We start from the raw sequence: 19,245 nt of genomic DNA on the forward strand, positions 1-19,245 counted from the left end.
ACTGTATCACCTGACGCTCTGGCATTATCTCTGACTCTTCTCAGTACCCCCTGATGCACCGGCAATATCTCCGACTCTACTCAGTACCCCCTGATGCTCCGGCAATATCTCCGATTCTTTTCTGTACCCCCTGACGTTCTGGCATTATCCCTGACTCTTCTCTGTACCCCTGACGCTCCGGCATTATCCCTGACTCTTCTCTATACCTCCTGATGCTCCAGCATTATCCCCGACTCTTCTCTGTACCTCCTGACGCTCTGGCATTATCCCTGACTCTTCTCTGTACCCTCTGACGCTTTGTCATTATCTCTGATTCTTCTCCGTACCCCATGATGCTCCGCCATTATTCCCGACTCCTCTCTGTACCCCCTGACGCTAAGGCATTATCCCTGACTCTTCTCAGTACCCCCTGATGCTCTGGCATTATCCCTGACTCTCTTTTCTGTACCCCCTGACGTTCCAGCATTATCTCCGACTTTGTACCCCTGATGCTCCGGCAGTATCCTCGACTCTTCTCTGTATGCCCTGACGATCCAGCATTGCTCCTGACTCTTCTCTTTACCCCATGACGCTCCGGCATTATGCTTGACTCTTCGCTGTACCCCCTGATGCTCCGGCACTATGCCCAAGTTTTCTCTGTATTCCATGACGCTCCGGCATTATCTCATACTCTTCTCTGTACCCCCTGATGCTCAGGCATTATCTTTGACTCTTCTCTGTACCCCCTGATGCTCTGATATTATCTCTGACTCTTCTCTGTGCCCCCTGATGCTCCGGCATTATCCCCCAACTCTTCTCTGTACCCCCTGACACTCCGGCATTATCTCAGACTCTTCTCTGTACCCCCTGACACTCCGGCATTATCTCAGACTCTTCTCTGTATCCCCCTCACGCCCTGGCATTATCCCTACTCTTCTCTGTAGCCCCTGATGCTCCGGCATTATCTCCGACTCTTCTCGGTACCCCCTGAGGCTCCAGCATTATCCCCGACTCTTCTCTGCAGCCTATGACAATCTGGCATTATCTCCGACTCTTCTCTGTACCCCTTAATGCTCCAGCATTATCTCCGACTCTTCTCTGTATCCCTTAATGCTCCAGCATTATCCCCGACTCTTCTCTGTACCCCCTGATGCTCTGGGATTATTTCCGACTCTTCTCTGTACCCCCTGATGCTCCGGCATTATCCCCACATCTTCTGTGCATCCCCTTACGCTCCGGTATTATCCCTGACTCTTCTCTGTACCCTCTAATGCTCCGACATTATCCCCGACTCTTCTCTGTACCCCTGACGCTCCGGCATTACCCCACCTCTTTTCTGTACCCTCGGAAACTCTGGCATTATCCCTGACTCTTCTCTGTACCCCCTGACGCTCCGGTATTATCCCCGACTCTTCTCTGTACCCCCTGACGCTCCGGTATTATCTCTGTCTCTTCTCTGTACCCTCTGACGCTTCAGCATTATCCCTGACTCTTCTCTGTACCCCCTGATACTCTGGCATGATCTCTGTATCTTCTCTGTACCCTCTGATGCTACAGCATTATTCCTGATTCTTCTCTGTACCCCCTGATGCTCCGGCATTATCCCTGACTGTTGTCTGTACCCTCTGACGCTCAGGCATTATCCCGGACCCTTCTCTGTAACCCCTGATACTCTGGCATCATCTCTGACTCTTCTCTGTACCCTCTGACGCTCCGGTATTATCCCCGACTCTTCTCTGTACCCCCTAACGCTCCGGCATTATCTCTGACTCTTCTCTGTACCCCCTGACGCTCCGGTATTATCTCTGTCTCTTCTCTGTACCCTCTGACGCTTCAGCATTATCCCTGACTCTTCTCTGTACCCCCTGATACTCTGGCATGATCTCTGTATCTTCTCTGTACCCTCTGATGCTACGGCATTATTCCTGATTCTTTTCTGTACCCCCTGATGCTCAGGCATTATCCCCGACTCTTCTCTGCAACCCCTGATATTCTGGCATTATCCCCGACTCTTCTCTGCACTCCCTGACGCTCCGGCATTATCCCCCACTCTTCTCTGTACCCTTTGACACTCCGGCATTATCTCCGACTCTTCTCTGTACCCCTTGACGCTCCAGTATTATTCCCGACTCTTCTCTGTACCCCCTGATGCTCCGGGATTATCCCCAAATCTTTTCTGTAACCCCTGACGCTCCGGTGTTATCCCTGACTTTTCTCTGTACGCCATGATGCTCCAGCATTATACCTGACTCTTCTCTGTACCCTCTGATGCTCCGGCATTATCCCTGACTTATTCACTGTACCCCCTGACGCTCCAGCATTATCCCCGAGTCTTCTATGTACCCCCTGACGCTCCAGCATTATCCCCGAGTCTTCTATGTACCCCCTGACGCTCAGGCATTATCCCCGACTCTTCTCTGTAACCCCTGATACTCTGGCATCATCTCTGACTCTTCTCTGTACCCTCTGACGCTCCAACATTATCCCCGACTCTTCTCTGCACACCCCTGATGCTGCGGCATTATCTCTGTCTCTTCTCTGTACCCCCTGATGCTCCGGCATTATCTCTGAATCTTCTCTGTACCCTCTGATGCTCCGGCATTATCCCCGACTCTTCTCTGTACCCCCTGACACTTCGGCATCATCTCTGACTCTTCTCTGTACCCCCTGATGCTACGGCATTATCTCTGACTGTAAGGCCTCATGACCAGTAGCTAAATGGAATTGCGGATTCCGCAGGGGATTTTTCCCATAGGGAATCATTGGCCATCCGCGGTTCAATAAATTGATTTTTGCACCCGCAGATGGCATTTTAAAAGAATTGCGTTTTTCATGCGCGGGAGAAAAAAACGCGGCATGCTCCATTCTGCCGGCAGATTCTGGGCGGATTGCATTTTTCTAGTGGATTATGTTGGGGGTCTTCAATGGAGACCAGTGCTGATGTTGCCTGAGTCCAAATTCAAAGGAAAGTTATAACGAGTACCCGGAGAACCATAAGAAGCCACTACACACAGCAAATGAATCAAATGCATTCTACTTTATTGTTGAACATTGCCAGTTCTTATACAAGAGGAAAAGAAGGCGTATCCAAATGTTGCCTGGTACAAAGATTAGTGTTACAAAAGGTCAAACTACTTTACATTCTAATATTGCTTACCAAGTCCTCATTCCAACAGATTACAATATGGCTGCAAACCAAGGTCTTCTAAACAAAAGGTATCAGCACACTCCTGTGTGAAGTGAACATCGTGGGTCGAGCAGTGTGTACACCCAGTAATCCGTAGTGGCCAGAATGCGTGTAACGCGAGGGTCACGAGAAAGGCATCCTAACATGAAGTCAGCCATGTGTGCCAGGGTACCTGTACGCAACACATGGCTGTCCTCACTAGGAAGATCACTTTCAGGATCCTCCTCCTCCTCCTCCTCCTCCGGCCATACAGGATGACAGGCAAGCAGCATGTGTACCCTCAGCAGTGGGCCAAGCTGTCTCTTCCCCCTCCTCCTCATGCTCCTCCCCCCCTCCTCCTCCTCCTCCTCAACGCTCTGAGATATAGACATGAGGGTGCTCTGACTATCCAGCGACATACTGTCTTCCCCCGCCTCCGACATACTGTCTTCCCCCGCCAAAGCGTCTGCCTTTATGCTTTGCAGGGAACTTCTCAAGAGGCATAGCAGAGGAATGGTGACGCTAATGATTGCAGCATCCCCGCTCAGCATCTGGGTAGACTCCTCAAAGTTTCCAAGGACCTGGCAGATGTCTGCCAACCAGGCCCACTCTTCTGTAAAGAATTGAGGAGGCTGACTCCCACTACGCCGCCCATGTTGGAGTTGGTATTCCACAATAGCTCTACGCTGCTCATAGAGCCTGGCCAACATGTGGAGCGTAGAGTTCCACCGTGTGGGCACGTCGCACAGCAATCGGTGCACTGGCAGATTAAACCGATGTTGCAGGGTCCGCAGGGTGGCAGCGTCCGTCTTGGAGTTGCGGAAATGTGCGCTGACCCGGCGCACCTTTCCGAGCAGGTATGACAAGTGTGGGTAGCTTTTCAGAAAGCGCTGAACCACCAAATTAAAGACATGGGCCAGGCATGGCACGTGCGTGAGGCTGCCGAGCTGCAGAGCCTCCACCAGATTACGGCCGTTGTCACACACGACCATGCCCGGTTGGAGGCTCAGCGGCGCAAGCCAGCGGTCGGTCTGCTCTGTCAGACCCTGCAGCAGTTCGTGGGCCTCTTCTCTCCTAAGCTGAGTAGTTTCAGCACTGCCTGCTGACGCTTGCCCACCGCTGTGCTGCCGTGCCGCGCGACACCGACTGCTGGCGACGTGCTGCTGCTGACACATCTTGATTGCGAGACAGAGGTTGCGTAGGAGGAGGAGGAGGAGGAGGGTGGTTTAGTGGAGGAAGCATACACCGCCGCAGATACCACCACTGAGCTGGGGCACGCAATTCGGGGGGTGGGTAGGACGTGAGTGGTCCCAGGGTCTGACTCTGTCCCAGCCTCCACTAAATTCACCCAATGTGCCGTCAGGGAGATATAGTGGCCCTGCCCGCCTGTGCTTGTCCACGTGTCTGTTGTTAAGTGGACCTTGGCAGTAACCGCGTTGGTGAGGGCGTGTACAATGTTGCGGGAGACGTGGTCGTGCAGGGCTGGGACGGCACATCGGGAAAAGTAGTGGCAACTGGGAACCGAGTAGCGTGGGGCCGCCGCCGCCATCATGCTTTTGAAAGCCTCCGTTTCTAGAAGCCTATACGGCAGCATCTCCAGGCTGATAAATTTGGCAATGTGCACGTTTAACGCTTGAGCGTGCGGGTGCGTGGCTGCGTACTTGCGCTTGCGCTCAAACAGTGGCGCTAGCGACGTCTGGACGCTGCGCTGAGAGACATTGCTGGATGGGGACTAGGACAGCGGAGGTGAGGGTGTGGGTGCAGGCCAGGAGACGGTAGTGCCTGTGTCCTCAGAGGGGGGTTGGATCTCAGTGGCAGGTTGGGGCACAGGGGGAGAGGCAGCGGTGCAACGGCCTTCGTCCCACCTTGTGGGGTGCTTGGCCATCCTATGCCTGCGCATGCTGGTCGTGGTGCCTCCCCAGCGGATCTTGGCACGACAAAGGTTGCACACCACGGTTCGTCGGTCGTCAGGCGTCTCTGTGAAAAACTGCCACACCGTAGAGCACCTTAATCTCTGCAGGGTGGCATGGCGCGAGGGGGCGCTTTGGGAAACAGTTGGTGGATTATTCGGTCTGGCCCTGCCTCTACCCCTGGCCACCGCACTGGCTCGGCCTGTGCCCACACCCTGACTTGGGCCTCCCTGTCCACGCCCGCGTCCACGTCCTCTAGGCCTACCCCTACCTCTCACCATGGTGTATTACCAGTAGTGCAGAAACAGAACGCTGTAATTAAATGTGCCGCTTATTGGCCTGTGGTTGGAGGCTGACTTCGCTTACGGAACGCCAGGAAATAATTTTGCGCAAGCCTGCTGTAACACTTAGCTGGCTGCGTATGAATTAGGACAACTACCCCCAGCAGAGACCCAGTACACTGAGGACAGTCACAGGCAGCCCAAATAGATTTTTTTCCCCAAATGTTTTTGGAAAGGCCCACTGCCTATATACACTAAATATGTCTTCTGTCCCTGCCTCACCACTACTGGCCCTGGACAATGTATAATTACTGCAGGACGCAATGCTCTGCACGGCCGATATACAAAAAAAAAAAGTGCAACACTGCAAAAAGCAGCCTCCACACTACTGCACACGGTTAGATGTGGCCCTGAGAAGGACCGTTGGGGTTCTTGAAGCCTAAAATCACTCCTAACGCTCTCCCTATAGCAGCTCCGGCACCAGCAGCACTGCCCCTGATCTCTGTCAGAATGCGTCTGTGGCGAGCCGCGGGAGGGGCCGATTTTTATACTCCGGTGACATCTGATCGCCCCAGCCACTCACAGCAGGGGGGTGGTATAGGGCTTGAACGTCACAGGGGGAAGTTGTAATGCCTTCCCTGTCTTTCTATTGGCCAGAAAAGCGCGCTAACGTCTCAGACAGGAAACTGAAAGAAACCCGAACATCGCGTGGTACTCGTTACCAGTAACGAGCATCTCGAACACGCTAATACTCGAACGAGTACGTTCGCTCATCTCTAATCCTTATCTTTCTTATGTTGGGTTACTTAGAAATAGGATTAACCCTTAACAATTATTATATTACTGGGAGAAATAACCTCACTATCATTCAGTGGAATCTGATTGGCTGCTGAGGATCACGTGATCGGCCTTACTATAAGATGGGCCACCATATTGTGTCACGTGTTCTCTTCTCCGATGCCTCGGAATATCCCGACTGATACCCCTGCGGCACATAAACGAACAGACGCTGCAAATGAGCGCCATGAAAGAGGCGTCTATGCCACGCACAGCGCCACCTTGCCCACAGGACGGTGTCTGGCATTGCAGCTCAGCTCCCATTTATTTACCACCATGCACAAAGCACTGAGTCTGGGAGAAAGCCGCCATGTCTTCTATCCCTGAACGGCCATAAGTCCTGCCCCCATATCCTCCCGGCCTGGAGGCACAAATCACACAGACAGGCAGACATCACTCATCTGTACGGCCGGAGAATGGAGCTCACAGCTGTGTGAGGCCAACCTAACTTCAGCAGAGACACACCCTACAGAAAGGGATCACATGACCGTGACATCATCACAGGTCCTTGAACACCATTAATCCTCTTTTCAGCCGCAGTTCTCCGGCGTGGTGCATTCAGCCAATCAGCTGGCTGGAATCGGCACCACCTGACTACACTGTGTGCATGCGGATTGCCTTCAGCAGCCGTGCACTACACACTACAGTTAAGCAGCACGGGGTTAGGGTTAGGGTTAGGGTTAGTGTTTAGGGTTAGGTTTAGGGTTTAGTAACCCTAACCCTAAACCTAACCCCGTGCTGCTTAACTGTAGTGTGTAGTGCACGGCTGCTGAAGGCAATGCGCGAGCACGCTGTGTAGTCAGGTGGGGCCGATTCCAGCCAGCTGATTGGCTGAATGCGCCGCGCCGGAGAACTGCGGCTGAAAAGGGAAATATGCCTGCAGAGTTCCGCCTTCTGGTCATGTAACTACAGGTCCCGCCCACATCCGAAGTCACCAATACTCCGCCCTCTGATCACATGGCAGTGACATCATCACAGGTCCTTCAGTGTATACAGGCAGTTCATGGTGTGCTGTTCTCTCTGTTATCAGGTATAAGAGAATACGTACGGTATATACAGTAATACGGTAAGCTGACATCGGGGGTTGTTCTCTCTGTTATCAGCCGGTATCAGAGAATATATATACAGCAGTACAGTAAGCTGACATGGGGGTTGTTCTCTCTCTGTTATCAGCCGGTATCAGAGATATATATATATATATATATATATATATATATATATATATATTGTGAGACGGTGACCGGCAAGGTGCTGGAGGGCAGGTATGTGTCACCTAGGATGCTCTCCTATGCTGCTTTGGGGAGCGCTTGGGCAGATGCGTGCCGGTAGTATAGTGTTAGTGGCATTAAGTCACTGACACGTTGTAGTGTGTAAGTGGCTCCAAGCAACATAATCCGGGCCGGCTTTTCCTGGAGTGACCAAAGCGAAGGGTGGGATGGCCACTCCCACGTACCAGGTGAGGCTGGTACCAGGCCTTATAAAGCCTGGGCCTACAGGGCCTAGAGGGAGAGCTGAGACCTCTGCAGGTCCGAGAGTCCTGGCTGGCTGTGTGCAGGAGCCATTTGGTTACCAGTAGGTAGACAGGGACGCTACATGTATAGTAAGTGCTCAGACGAGCAGGATTTACCTTATGTTTGCCTGATGTTAAGGCCTGTATTTTGCTTTGTTTGCTTGGAAATAAACCCAGGCGAAGCCTGGACTACAGACTTTATCCCATGTGTCACTGTCTCTGACTGCTTATGCCCAGGTTGCTACCGATCCTAAATGCTAATCCCTCACATATGGTGTTTGGATGCGGGCAGTGGTCTTAAAGAGACATACACCAATTAATGGACATTTTGCTGCAGCAGCTGGAGAACCGTTGCTAAGGGCAACCGCCCAACTGAGATTGACGGGAGAGTGCTGTAACCCCCATGTCCTGGGTGAAAGCTGCAATGGCGCAGCAACCAGACACTGCCAAGATGGAAGAACTGATAAAGCAGCTGGTGCAAATGAACATGCAGCAGCAACAAACGTTGGCTCAGCAGCAACAAATGACGGCGACCCAGCAAAAGATCCATGAGGAGGCCATGAGAGCTCAGGCCGAGACTAATGCTCTCCTGGCGCAAAGTGTGCAGAGGTCGTCTGGTTCGCTCCCCACCACCCGTACCGCGGTACAGGCGGCCTTACAAAAGATGACACCCACCGATGACATTGAGGCCTTTGAGAGAGTGGCCGAGAGGGAGAAGTTACCGGCGCCTCAGTGGGCTGAGGTAGTAGCGCCTTTCCTGTCGGGAGAACCCCAAAAGGCCTATTTTGATCTCGGTGAGCAGGATGCCAAGGACTATATTAAGCTCAAAGGTGAGATCCTGGCACGCTTGGGCGTGGACACCCATGTGCGGGCCCGACGAGTACACGCCTGGACTTTCGCGGATGACCTACCAGCTCGCTCCCAGATGTACGACCTGTTCCACCTGGTGAGAAAGTGGCTGCAGCCGGAGGAGTCGTTCCCGGCAGAGATCGTACAGAAAGTGGTCCTGGATAAGTTTATACACTCGTTACACCCCAACAATCCAGCGCTGGGTGGGACAAGGAGGTCCCCAGGACGTGGACCAACTCGTGAGCCTCGTCGAGAGGTATAAAGCCACAGAGGACTTACTTCAAGCCGTGCCTCCTCGACGTTCCAACCCCGGGAACAGCAAGTGGGCCGGAGCACCTGGTAAGACTGTTCCGTATGTAAGGGGTGTCAAAAATGTCCCAAAGAGAGGCGGCTCAGAGGGGGATCATGTGGGACAGAAGAGGAGTCCCAACTGGACAGTCCGGTCCCGGGTAGAACCCCAAGGGGACCAGGGCCCCATACTGTGTTGGCGCTGTCGTGAGCCCGGGCATATTGCCGCCAATTGTCCACTTACTGTGGAACCAATGGACTGTGACTCTGCCCGGCGGAGGTCGATGTTTGCACGGCCAGTATGTTCTGCAGAGACTGCGTCAGAGACTGATCGACCATTGTGTCCCATAAAGGTGAATGACTTTGCGGTGACAGCTCTACTGGACTCAGGGAGCTTGGTTATGCTGGTGCACTCCAGCCTGGTCGATCCCACAACCGTCACCGGCCGTCGCATGGGGGTTGTTTGTGTGCATGGGGACACCAAGGAGTATCCTATTGCCCTTGTACGACTTGAGACTCCGTGTGGACTTGCCACCCATGAGGTGGGCGTCGTCAAATCCTTAATGCACACCGTGATCCTTGGGAGAGACTTTCCCCTATTTTGGGACTTGTGGCGACACCGAGGGTCGTCTGCAAATAAGGTTCATGATGATGCAAGGGTGTATGATGTGTGTCCAGAACCGTTTGACCCTGAGGGTACGGTTCCAGCAGTAGGGGTGACCCAAGAGAATGGGGATAACTTTCCCTTAACAGTACTAGCGGGTGAGATAGAGGTACAGGATGAAGTAGTTGCTATGCCTGACTTAGAGGTCTCACGTGCCAATTTCGGAACTGAGCAGCTCCGAGACCCCACCTTAGTAAAGGCCAGGGAAAATGTTAAAGTGATAAATGGGGAGCCTCAATTCCTGGGGGCTGATACTGTGTTTCCACACCTGGCAGTCAATCAAGAGTTGTTGTACCAGGTTGACAAGGTCCATGGGGAGGTTGTGGAACAGCTGGTGGTACCTCAGTCTTATCGCAGGATGGTCTTAGACCTGGCGCACAAGCATGTGCTGGGAGGTCATCTCGGGAGCGAAAAGACTAGGGAACGCATCCTTCAGCGTTTTTTTATGGCCGGGGGTACATGGTGATGTAAAACGTTACTGTGAGTCGTGCCCGGAGTGTCAAATAACAGCTCCTATGCCCCATTACCGGAGCCCCTTGGTGCCCTTGCCCATCATAGAGGTGCCGTTTGAGCGGATTGCTATGGACCTAGTTGGGCCCTTGGTAAAGTCTGCCCGGGGTCACCAACATATATTAGTGGTTGTAGACTATGCCACCCGTTACCCCCGAAGCCGTTCCTTTACGCAATACGTCATCCAAGGGTATTGCAAAGGAACTACTTCACATGTTCTCCCGCACGGGCATACCAAAAGAGATCCTGACGGACCAAGGAACCCCCTTTATGTCAAAGGTCATGAAGGAATTGTGTAAGCTGCTGAATATTAAGCACTTACGGACGTCTGTGTAGCACCCACAGATGGATGGTCTGGTTGAGAGATTTAATAAGACCCTAAAAAGCATGCTAAAAAGGGTAGTCAAAAAGGATGGGAAGGACTGGGACTGTCTGCTGCCATATTTAAGGTTCTCAATCCGTGAAGTCCCACAATCCTCCACTGGGTTCTCTCCCTTTGAATTAGTTTATGGTAGACATCCCCGAGGGCTCCTTGATGTAGCTAAGGAGACCTGGGAGCACGAGTCCACCCCCTACAGGAGTGTTATTGAACACATATCCCTCATGCAAGATCGAATTGCGGCGGTCATGCCCATTGTTAAAGAACATTTACAGCAGGCTCAAGAAGCCCAAAGCCGGGTATATAACCGGTCCGCCAAGGTGAGAACCTTCAACCCTGGGGATCGGGTACTAGTGTTAGTACCCACCCTAGAAAGTAAATTCCTAGCAAAATGGCAAGGGCCCTATGAAATAATTGAGAAAGTCGGAGAGGTAAACTATAAGGTATACCAGCCAGGTAGGCGGAAGCCAGAACAGTTGTACCATGTAAACCTAATTAAGCCATGGAAGGACAGAGAAGTCCTGACTGCAGTGAGCACCCCCCATAGTGTGGTCCCAGAGGTGTGTGTATCAGGGTCCCTGTCCAAATCCCAACAACAAGAGTCGAGGGAATTTATGCAACGTAATTCAGATGTGTTCTCTGATATACCAGGGCGTACTGGTGTCATAAAACACGACATTATAACTGAACCAGGGGTAAAGGTTCAGTTGAAACCGTACAGGGTTCCGGAAGCCCGCAGACGAGCCATCTCAGAGGAGGTCAAGAAAATGCTAGACCTCGGAGTAATTGAGGAGTCGAAAAGCGAATGGTCCAGCCCTATCGTGCTGATACCAAAACCTGATGGCTCTCTGCGCTTCTGTAACGACTTCCGGAAGCTAAATGACGTGTCAAAATTTGACGCATACCCAATGCCGAGAGTGGACGAGTTAATTGAGAGACTGGGTCATGCCAGGTACTTTTCCACTCTCGACCTTACTAAAGGCTACTGGCAGGTTCCCCTTACAGAGAGCGCGAAAGAAAAGACTGCATTTGCCACACCAGAAGGGTTGTTTCAGTACATCTGCCTACCCTTCGGTTTGCATGGAGCCCCAGCAACCTTCCAAAGATTGATGGATATCATACTCAAACCCCATCGTCAATATGCGTCAGCATTAGAGATGAGCGAGCACTAAAATGCTCGGGTGCTCGTTACTCGAGACGAACTTTTCGCGATGCTCGAGGGTTCGTTTCGAGTAACGAACCCCATTGAAGTCAATGGGCGACTCGAGCATTTTTGTATATCGCCGATGCTCGCTAAGGTTTCCATTTGTGAAAATCTGGGCAATTCAAGAAAGTGATGGGAATGACACAGATACGGATAGGGCAGGCGAGGGGCTACATGTTGGGCTGCATCTCAAGTTCCCAGGTCCCACTATTAAGCCACAATAGCGGCAAGAGTGCCCCCCCCTGCACTGTAAGCATAAAGACCGTTCTCCTCTGCCATAGCTGTAACAGCTGTGGGAGAGAAGAACGATGTTTGCCCATTGAATTCAATGGAGCCGGCAATACAGCAGGTTCCACTGAAAGCAATGGGCTGCCAGCGAGCGCTGGGATGAATTGTTGGGAAGGGCTTAAATATATAAGCCCTTCCCTGCAATTCATCCAGAAATGTGTTACAATAAAAATATATACCGGCGTATAAGGCGACGGGGCGTATAAGACGACCCCCCCAACTGTCACCTTATACGCCGGCAATCCAGCAGAGCAAAGAATAAAAATCATTACTCACTTCTCCTGGCGTTCTGCAGTGCTCCTGCAGGCTGTCGCTCCCTCCTGGTCCCCGGCAGAGCATTGCCTTCTGGACGCAGTGGTTGAAATCCCCGCCTCCAGAAACACACGTGCCTTCAGCCAATCACAGCCATTCAATGACATCATTGTCATTGGCTGTGATTGGCTGAAGGCACGTGTGTTTCTGGAGGCGGGGATTTAAAGCCCTTCGTAGAGAATGCAATGCTCTGCCGGGGACCAGGAGGGAGCGACAGCCTGCAGCAGCGCCACAGAACACCGGGGGATATGAGTAATGATTTTTATTCTTTGCTCTGTTACAGCTGTGGCAGAGAAGAATGATTTGTCTTCTATATGTTCTCAATGGGGTCGGCGCTGCTGCCGCCGGCCCCATTGAGCGCATATAGAGAAGAGAACAGAAATAGGTGTGATCTGCGATTTCTATGGCCTAAGGAGGACCGTTGGGGTTCTTGAAGCCTAAAATCACTCCTAACGCTCTCCCTATAGCAGCTCCGGCACCAACAACACTTTCCCGGAACTATGTCACAACGCATCTGTGGCGAGCCGCGGGAGGGGCCGATTTTTATACTCAGGTGACACCTGATCTCCCCAGCCACTCACTGCAGGGGGGTGGTATAGGGCTGGAACGTCGCAGGGGGGGAGTTGTAATGCCTTCCATGTCTTTCTATTGGCGAGAAAAGCGCGCAAATTTCTCAGGGAAGAAAATGAAAGTAACCCGAACATCGCGTGGTACTCGCCTCTAGTAACGAGCATCTCGAACACGCTAATACTTGGACAGGTACGTTCGCTCATCTCTATTCAGCATATTTAGATGATATCATCATCTTTAGCGAAGACTGGGACAGCCATCTACCCAAGGTACAGGCAGTACTGAACTCCCTTAGAAAAGTAGGGCTCACAGCAAACCCAAAGAAGTGCGCCCTGGGTCTTGAAGAAGCACGATACCTGGGGTATATAATAGGTAGGAGTATTCTAAAACCCCAGGTCAATAAAGTTGAAGCCGTTCAGGACTGGCCACAACCCACAACTAAAAAGCAGGTGAGAGCTTTTTTAGGCATTGTAGGGTACTATAGGCGGTTCGTGCAAAACTTTGCTAGCATAGCAGCGCCCCTAACAGACTTGACCAAGAACAGTAAGTCAGTCATGGTCAAGTGGAACCCTGACGCAGAAAAGGCGTTCCAAGAGTTAAAACGGGCCCTCTGTAGATGTCCAGTGTTAGTCACACCCAATTTTAAAAGGGAATTTATTGTCCAAACAGACGCGTCCGATGAGGGACTGGGAGCAGTTCTGTCCCAAGAAGTAGAGGGAGAGGAACATCCCGTAATTTATCTGAGCAGGAATCTCACGCCACCGGAAAAAAATTACAGTATCGTTCAGCGGGAGTGCCTAGCCATCAAGTGGGCCCTGGAATCCCTAAAATACTACCTTCTAGGTCGGCACTTCAGGCTGATCACAGACCACTCCCCCTTAACCTGGATGTCCCAGGCAAAAGAAAGAAATGCCAGAGTCACTAGATGGTTCCTGACCCTTCAAAATTTTAGTTTTTCGGTAGAGCACAGGGCCGGAAAGCTACAGGGCAATGCCGATGCCTTATCAAGGACGCATTGCATGACGGCGAAAGGTGTCCGACCCCACAGGCTCGAACAGAGGGGGAGGGTATGTGAGACGGTGACTGGCAAGGTGCTGGAGGGCAGGTATATTTCGCCTAGGATGCTCTCCTATGCTGCCTTGGGGAGCGCTTGGGCAGATACGTGCCACCGAGCAGCCTGGGCTCGGTGGAGGAAGCCGGCAGTATAGTGTTAGTAGCATTAAGCCACTAACATGTTGTAGTGAGTAGGTGGCTCCAAGCCGCATAATCCAGGCCGGCTTTTCCTGGAGTGACCAAAGTGAAGGGTGGGATGGTCACTCCCACGTACCAGGTGGGGCTGGTACCAGGCCTTATAAAGCCTGGGCCTACAGGGCCTAGAGGGAGAGCTGAGACCTCTGCGGGTCCGAGAGTCCTGGCTGGCTGTGTGCAGGAGCCATTTGTTCACCAGTACGTAGACAGGGACGCTCAATGTATAGTAAGTGCTCGGACGAGCAGGATTTACGTTATGTTTGCCTGATGTTAAGGCCTGTATTTTGCTTTGTTTGCTTGGAAATAAACCCAGGCAAAGCCTGGACTAAAGACTTTATCCCATGTGTCACTGTCTCTGACTGCTTATGCCCAGGTTGCTACCGATCCTAAACGGTAATCCCTCACTATATATATATATATATATATATATATATATATATATATATATATATTGTTAGCGCAAAATTCGCTATTTTCGATATACTGTGCGTTTCCAAATTAAGATAATATGTGCAGGCCTGGAGAGCCTTCAAAGACCACACGTCTACATCATGTGCCCCAAAAGAATCTCTCACAATTCCCTCCTTTGTTGTGCGTATTTTCATTCTCCTGGATGGTTTTTTCTTCCTATTTGTGTTCTCGGGCCTTTCCCTACCACCTACAGGGAACCCTAGCTGTCACCTTCCTTATCCCTGCCTACTGCTGGGTGATATCCAGGATATGGAAAATACCACACAACACGTTAGTTTCCCAACGGTATTCTAGGTAGATGGCTCCTGAAAGATTGATCTTTATTCCACGTCTTCTGCATAAGCCACCTTGTTCATAGTTTAGATCATACAACATGTTGAATGTGACTGGCTTTCCAAGTGTGATCTCAGGTTATATTGTTTGTTACATGTTAACATTGGTCTGATTACACAATATGGCTGAAACATTGGTACACTTACTGCTACCTTATTGCATCTGTTGACATTTTTCTGATCTTTGACACATTACCAGTGGCGTAACTATAGAGGATACAGAGGATGCGGTTGCACCTGGGCCCAGGAGCCTTTTTGGGGGCCCATAAGGCCTCTCTTCTTCATATAGGGAACCCAGTACTATGAGTAAAGCATTATTGTTCAGGGCCCTGTTACAAGTTTTGCACGGGGGCCCGGGAGCTTCAAGTTACGCCTCTGCACATTACATATGAAACAGTATAACCCTCTTCATAGGATGTACGTCTTCTGTTACCCTTATGAGGAAGAAGAGAAATGACAGCCCAATGACCGCAGGGGTCCTACATATAACAAAGGATTATGGGTCACATTTGTCTCCTTCCTTGATTATCTTTATTCAATGTCTGACATGAACCCAAATTAGCTTTTCTTGAAGTTTCACTGAGACCGTAGTGGTTAACAGCACTTGAAAGGGTTCTTTGCATTTTGATCTGGAAACACGGAGAATGTACATTTATGAGTGACAGATGATATAACTCCTGATGTTAGGCACTCACATGGGAGGTGAGGCCCTCCTTTTTGGCCTGGAATAAGCGTAGGCCTATTACAGCAGCATTACCAAACAAAACCTTCATAGGGACTCAACTTAGTCTTATATTTAGGCGTGGTTCTAACCAAGTAGATGACTAATAAAATGTTTACCTTTATTTATTATTACTTCTGGTGTACCCAAATATTCAAAATTACTTTCATAAAACATATTCTTAGGTCATATTTTTGGCGTGTTAAAAATTATTTTCATTTTATTTTTTTTTTATTTCTCAAGCCACGCCTCCAAATAACATGAAAAGAGGTCTATGCAAACCAACAACTCCAAACACCTACCTGTGGTAGCTGTATGCTATCATCCTGCAGTCACTGATACAGATAGTCTGGCTCGCATCGAGAAGGTACCTTGACCAATTGGCCTGGATTGTAACGGGCGCATATCATGCATCCCTGTACAAACCCTATTGCAGCAGTGTTGAACCCTGGGGTAAGCCAAGCAGAAGACACCATACCACACGTTACCTCCTTGGATGAATGGGTTAGCTCAGGGATCAGGTGTGACATCATGGAGCACAGCGTACAGGGGAGGCACAGGCTTTTACCTTTCTGCCAGACCCCAGTAGCATTCCGCTCGCTTTTCCACTCCTCCTTTTTCTTCTTTTGAGGCCTGTTCCTGTAATTCAAGCAACAGAGAAATATCTACACCTGTTTCAGGTGTAAGCAGGTTACGAGCCGTTACCTCATTCAAGGGAAGTCAGGCTGCTGTGGTGCCTGCTCTCTGGTTCCTTCCAGCCTCAGTGGTTGTCTCTGTGGCATAAGCCTGGACTCTGATGATAAGTCACCTGTGCGGAAAGAGCTAAAACCTTGTAGAACAAAGACACTGCTTCTGCATTCTGGATTGGCTTACTCGAGGACCCCATGAAACGTCCACTGTGCCACATAGATGTGAAATCGTGTGCGATTCCAAATGTGTACCTTAAGTCGGTGCAGACACAAACAGTCTTACCTGCAGCCAGCCCTCATATTTCAGTGAGCGCCATCACCTCTATTTCCTGAGTAACTGAGTCTCTCAGGAGGGAAAGAGTGGTTTTTGTACAATTACCTCTTTCTGTCGGTTACCACTGCATAGCCTGTTTTACTTGTCCATTTCGTCGATATTTGGAACCATCTATGGGTAAAACTCAAGATTTACATTAATCATGGCAGTTACAACATTATTGTTAGGACCCCTAGTTTGTCTTTTCATTAATCTTCCAACAATCATACAATCATGTGCTTGCTATTGGATGTCATGGTCTGCACCTGCTGCTCCTCCTCTCCACCTTCTGAATTCAGTAAAAGATATGAAACGGCATTTGGAACTATACCCCTCTTGATTGCAATATGTGAGGGTGCTAGCAGGGCAGTCTCATACATAGCCTGGAAGCTGAAAGATGTTTAGTTTGTACTCTATGCAGTATTTTATGACCCCTTGAGGAAGCATGATATTAAGGGGCCCCACACCATCTCTGGTACCTGCAGGAAAACGTACAGCAAACAGGAGAGGAAATATTGTTATTACAATCTGCAACCATGACAACTGCACCAATGATGGTAAACTCCTGGTTTACTAAGGGACTGGTATCCCTGATACCATTTGGGATAAACTCAATTACTGGCATCAAAAATGTACTTATTTTTTCAAATGCAACTATTTTCATGTAAAATACTGTTGTTAATTGAAAATGAGATACACTCTAAAATAGAACTTTTGTTATTAATTTGACTAAAGTACTTATCAGGTGTCCCAAGTACACAATTATCTCATTTTAGTATCTTAATTCAATAATATTCAAATTAACACAACTCAATATTTTTAAATTCTCCCCATACTCAAAGAACCTATATATATATATATATATATATATATATATATATATATATATATATATATATATATATATATACACTGTGGCAATCCTGGACTATTATCTCACACAACTACCCTTAGGAATAAAATTAGATGCCCCTCCTTTGGTCACCTACATTTGTTCAAGTGAGAGACTTAACATGGAGTCTAAGAGCGACCTTCCCTCTATACATTACCACAATATACATATATATACCAACATCCACTTAAATGGAGACACACTTCTCTCCTAGGCTGATCTGTGTTGAGGGTGGAGCAAGACCTCTTCCTATTGTTCTTCCTCCCATCTGCTTACATCACCTAGCTCCACCCCCTGTGATCTGGCTCAGCGTTTGGTCTTTCTTGCCTCATTTAGTTTCTAGCCACCGGACAGTACACACCATATAACACAATCTAACTCTCATACGGGCCCTTCATTTATACACACATTCACACTCACTGGGGTTTTCATTCCCTCATACACAGACTGATAAGTATCTCATGTGAAGTAGAAACTGGGATTGTATTTACTGTTCATAGAACTTCCCATATTGAACAAAGTATATATATATAAGAAAACTCTTATGTACCGCGGTTTTTACATATTTTGTTCAGAATAGGCTATCCAATGACAAACACTATACAACTTATGCCCGTTTCCACCCACATACTTATATTCACCACTCCAGATAGCAACCATTATCACCGTTCATTGTTAAACATTCTACCTTTTCTTAACTCATTGACTTGTTTTTTCCTTCACCCATTTTTGTTTGTCCAGTTGTTTTGTTTTTTTTTACAAAACATCATCTCATTGAATTTGCTTGCGAGTCTTTGATTTTTCCCCACACCTCACGACGCAGGTTTGGCTTATCTCACTAATAAGCACTTACAGTTTCGACCCTGCTCTTTTATGTCGTAATTAGAAAAATCCTATTATTATTGAGATTCTCTCATCCCACAACTCGTAGCACAAACTTTTACTTTTGGCACTAGTCCAAAAAATTCGTTGGGCCCACTACAATTGGATAGGTATCTCGGCCAGCTCACTCTTCCATCAGACAGGCCTCTCTGCTGTCTGGTATCAATTACTCCAAGCCAAAATCCTTTGAGTTGATGACTACTAGCATGGCAAATGAAAGCATTCCATGTGTACCCCTCCCCCCACATAACAAAGGGAGACCTCATCAACCACATGTTGAACAATCGAAACTCTCTCATTGCATGGACACTCTCAGCAACTTTACTCATTACTATAACCTTCAGCTAAAATTGCTTATATCAACTTTCCTTTTTACTTTCTTTTAACAAGTTCTCCTACACTTTCTTTGTTCCTTATTAACCTGCACAGTCTGTTCACACCATTCACTACTACAGAGACAATATAACCCCCCCCCCCCCCATAGCTCACACCTTCTTACACTCAGGACATTACTTCACAGACAACATTAAAACCACACAGTATATCTACTTGATTGTTCTTTTGATACAGACTTATCATATTTCAACTCACCCGGCCTGGGGCGGATCATAGCAGAGAGGGAGAGATGATACAGGTATAAGAATAGCTTATTACCTTGTTTGAGCTCATTATCTGTCCGTCTCTGCTTCGAAGACCCCTTGTGTCCGGATAACGATGAAATATCTTCATATCTCTGTATCTTCATTATCTCAGCAGTGCCTCCAAATTTGTTAGCGCAAAATTCGCTATTTCGATATACTGTGCGTTTCCAAATTAAGATAATATGTGCAGGCCTGGAGAGGCTTTCAAAGACCACATGCCTACATCATGTGCCCCAAAAGAATATCTCCTTTATTAAGCGCGGGTAAAACTTAAATAAGTTTCAACACAGGAAGTATACAGTTACATTA

At 49.1% G+C, this 19,245-nt stretch overlaps 2 protein-coding genes across 4 annotated transcripts in view; one reads left to right on the top strand and one right to left on the bottom strand.

The window, feature by feature from the left end:
- LOC136617486 (zinc finger protein 84-like) overlaps nt 1-19,245 on the bottom strand; it is a 522,213-nt gene that overhangs the window by 300,307 nt on the left and 202,661 nt on the right. The window lies entirely within an intron of this gene.
- The window catches only part of LOC136617998 (gastrula zinc finger protein XlCGF66.1-like), a 13,872-nt gene continuing 1,782 nt past the window's right edge, over nt 7,156-19,245 (top strand). The window contains exon 1 of the mRNA XM_066594297.1: nt 7,156-7,203. Coding sequence (XP_066450394.1) covers nt 7,177-7,203 — 27 coding nt within the window. The 5' untranslated portion in view covers nt 7,156-7,176. The remainder of the gene's footprint in view (nt 7,204-19,245) is intronic.

Source organism: Eleutherodactylus coqui, chromosome 1 (genome assembly GCF_035609145.1).
Source record: "Eleutherodactylus coqui strain aEleCoq1 chromosome 1, aEleCoq1.hap1, whole genome shotgun sequence".
NCBI lineage: Eukaryota > Metazoa > Chordata > Amphibia > Anura > Eleutherodactylidae > Eleutherodactylus > Eleutherodactylus coqui.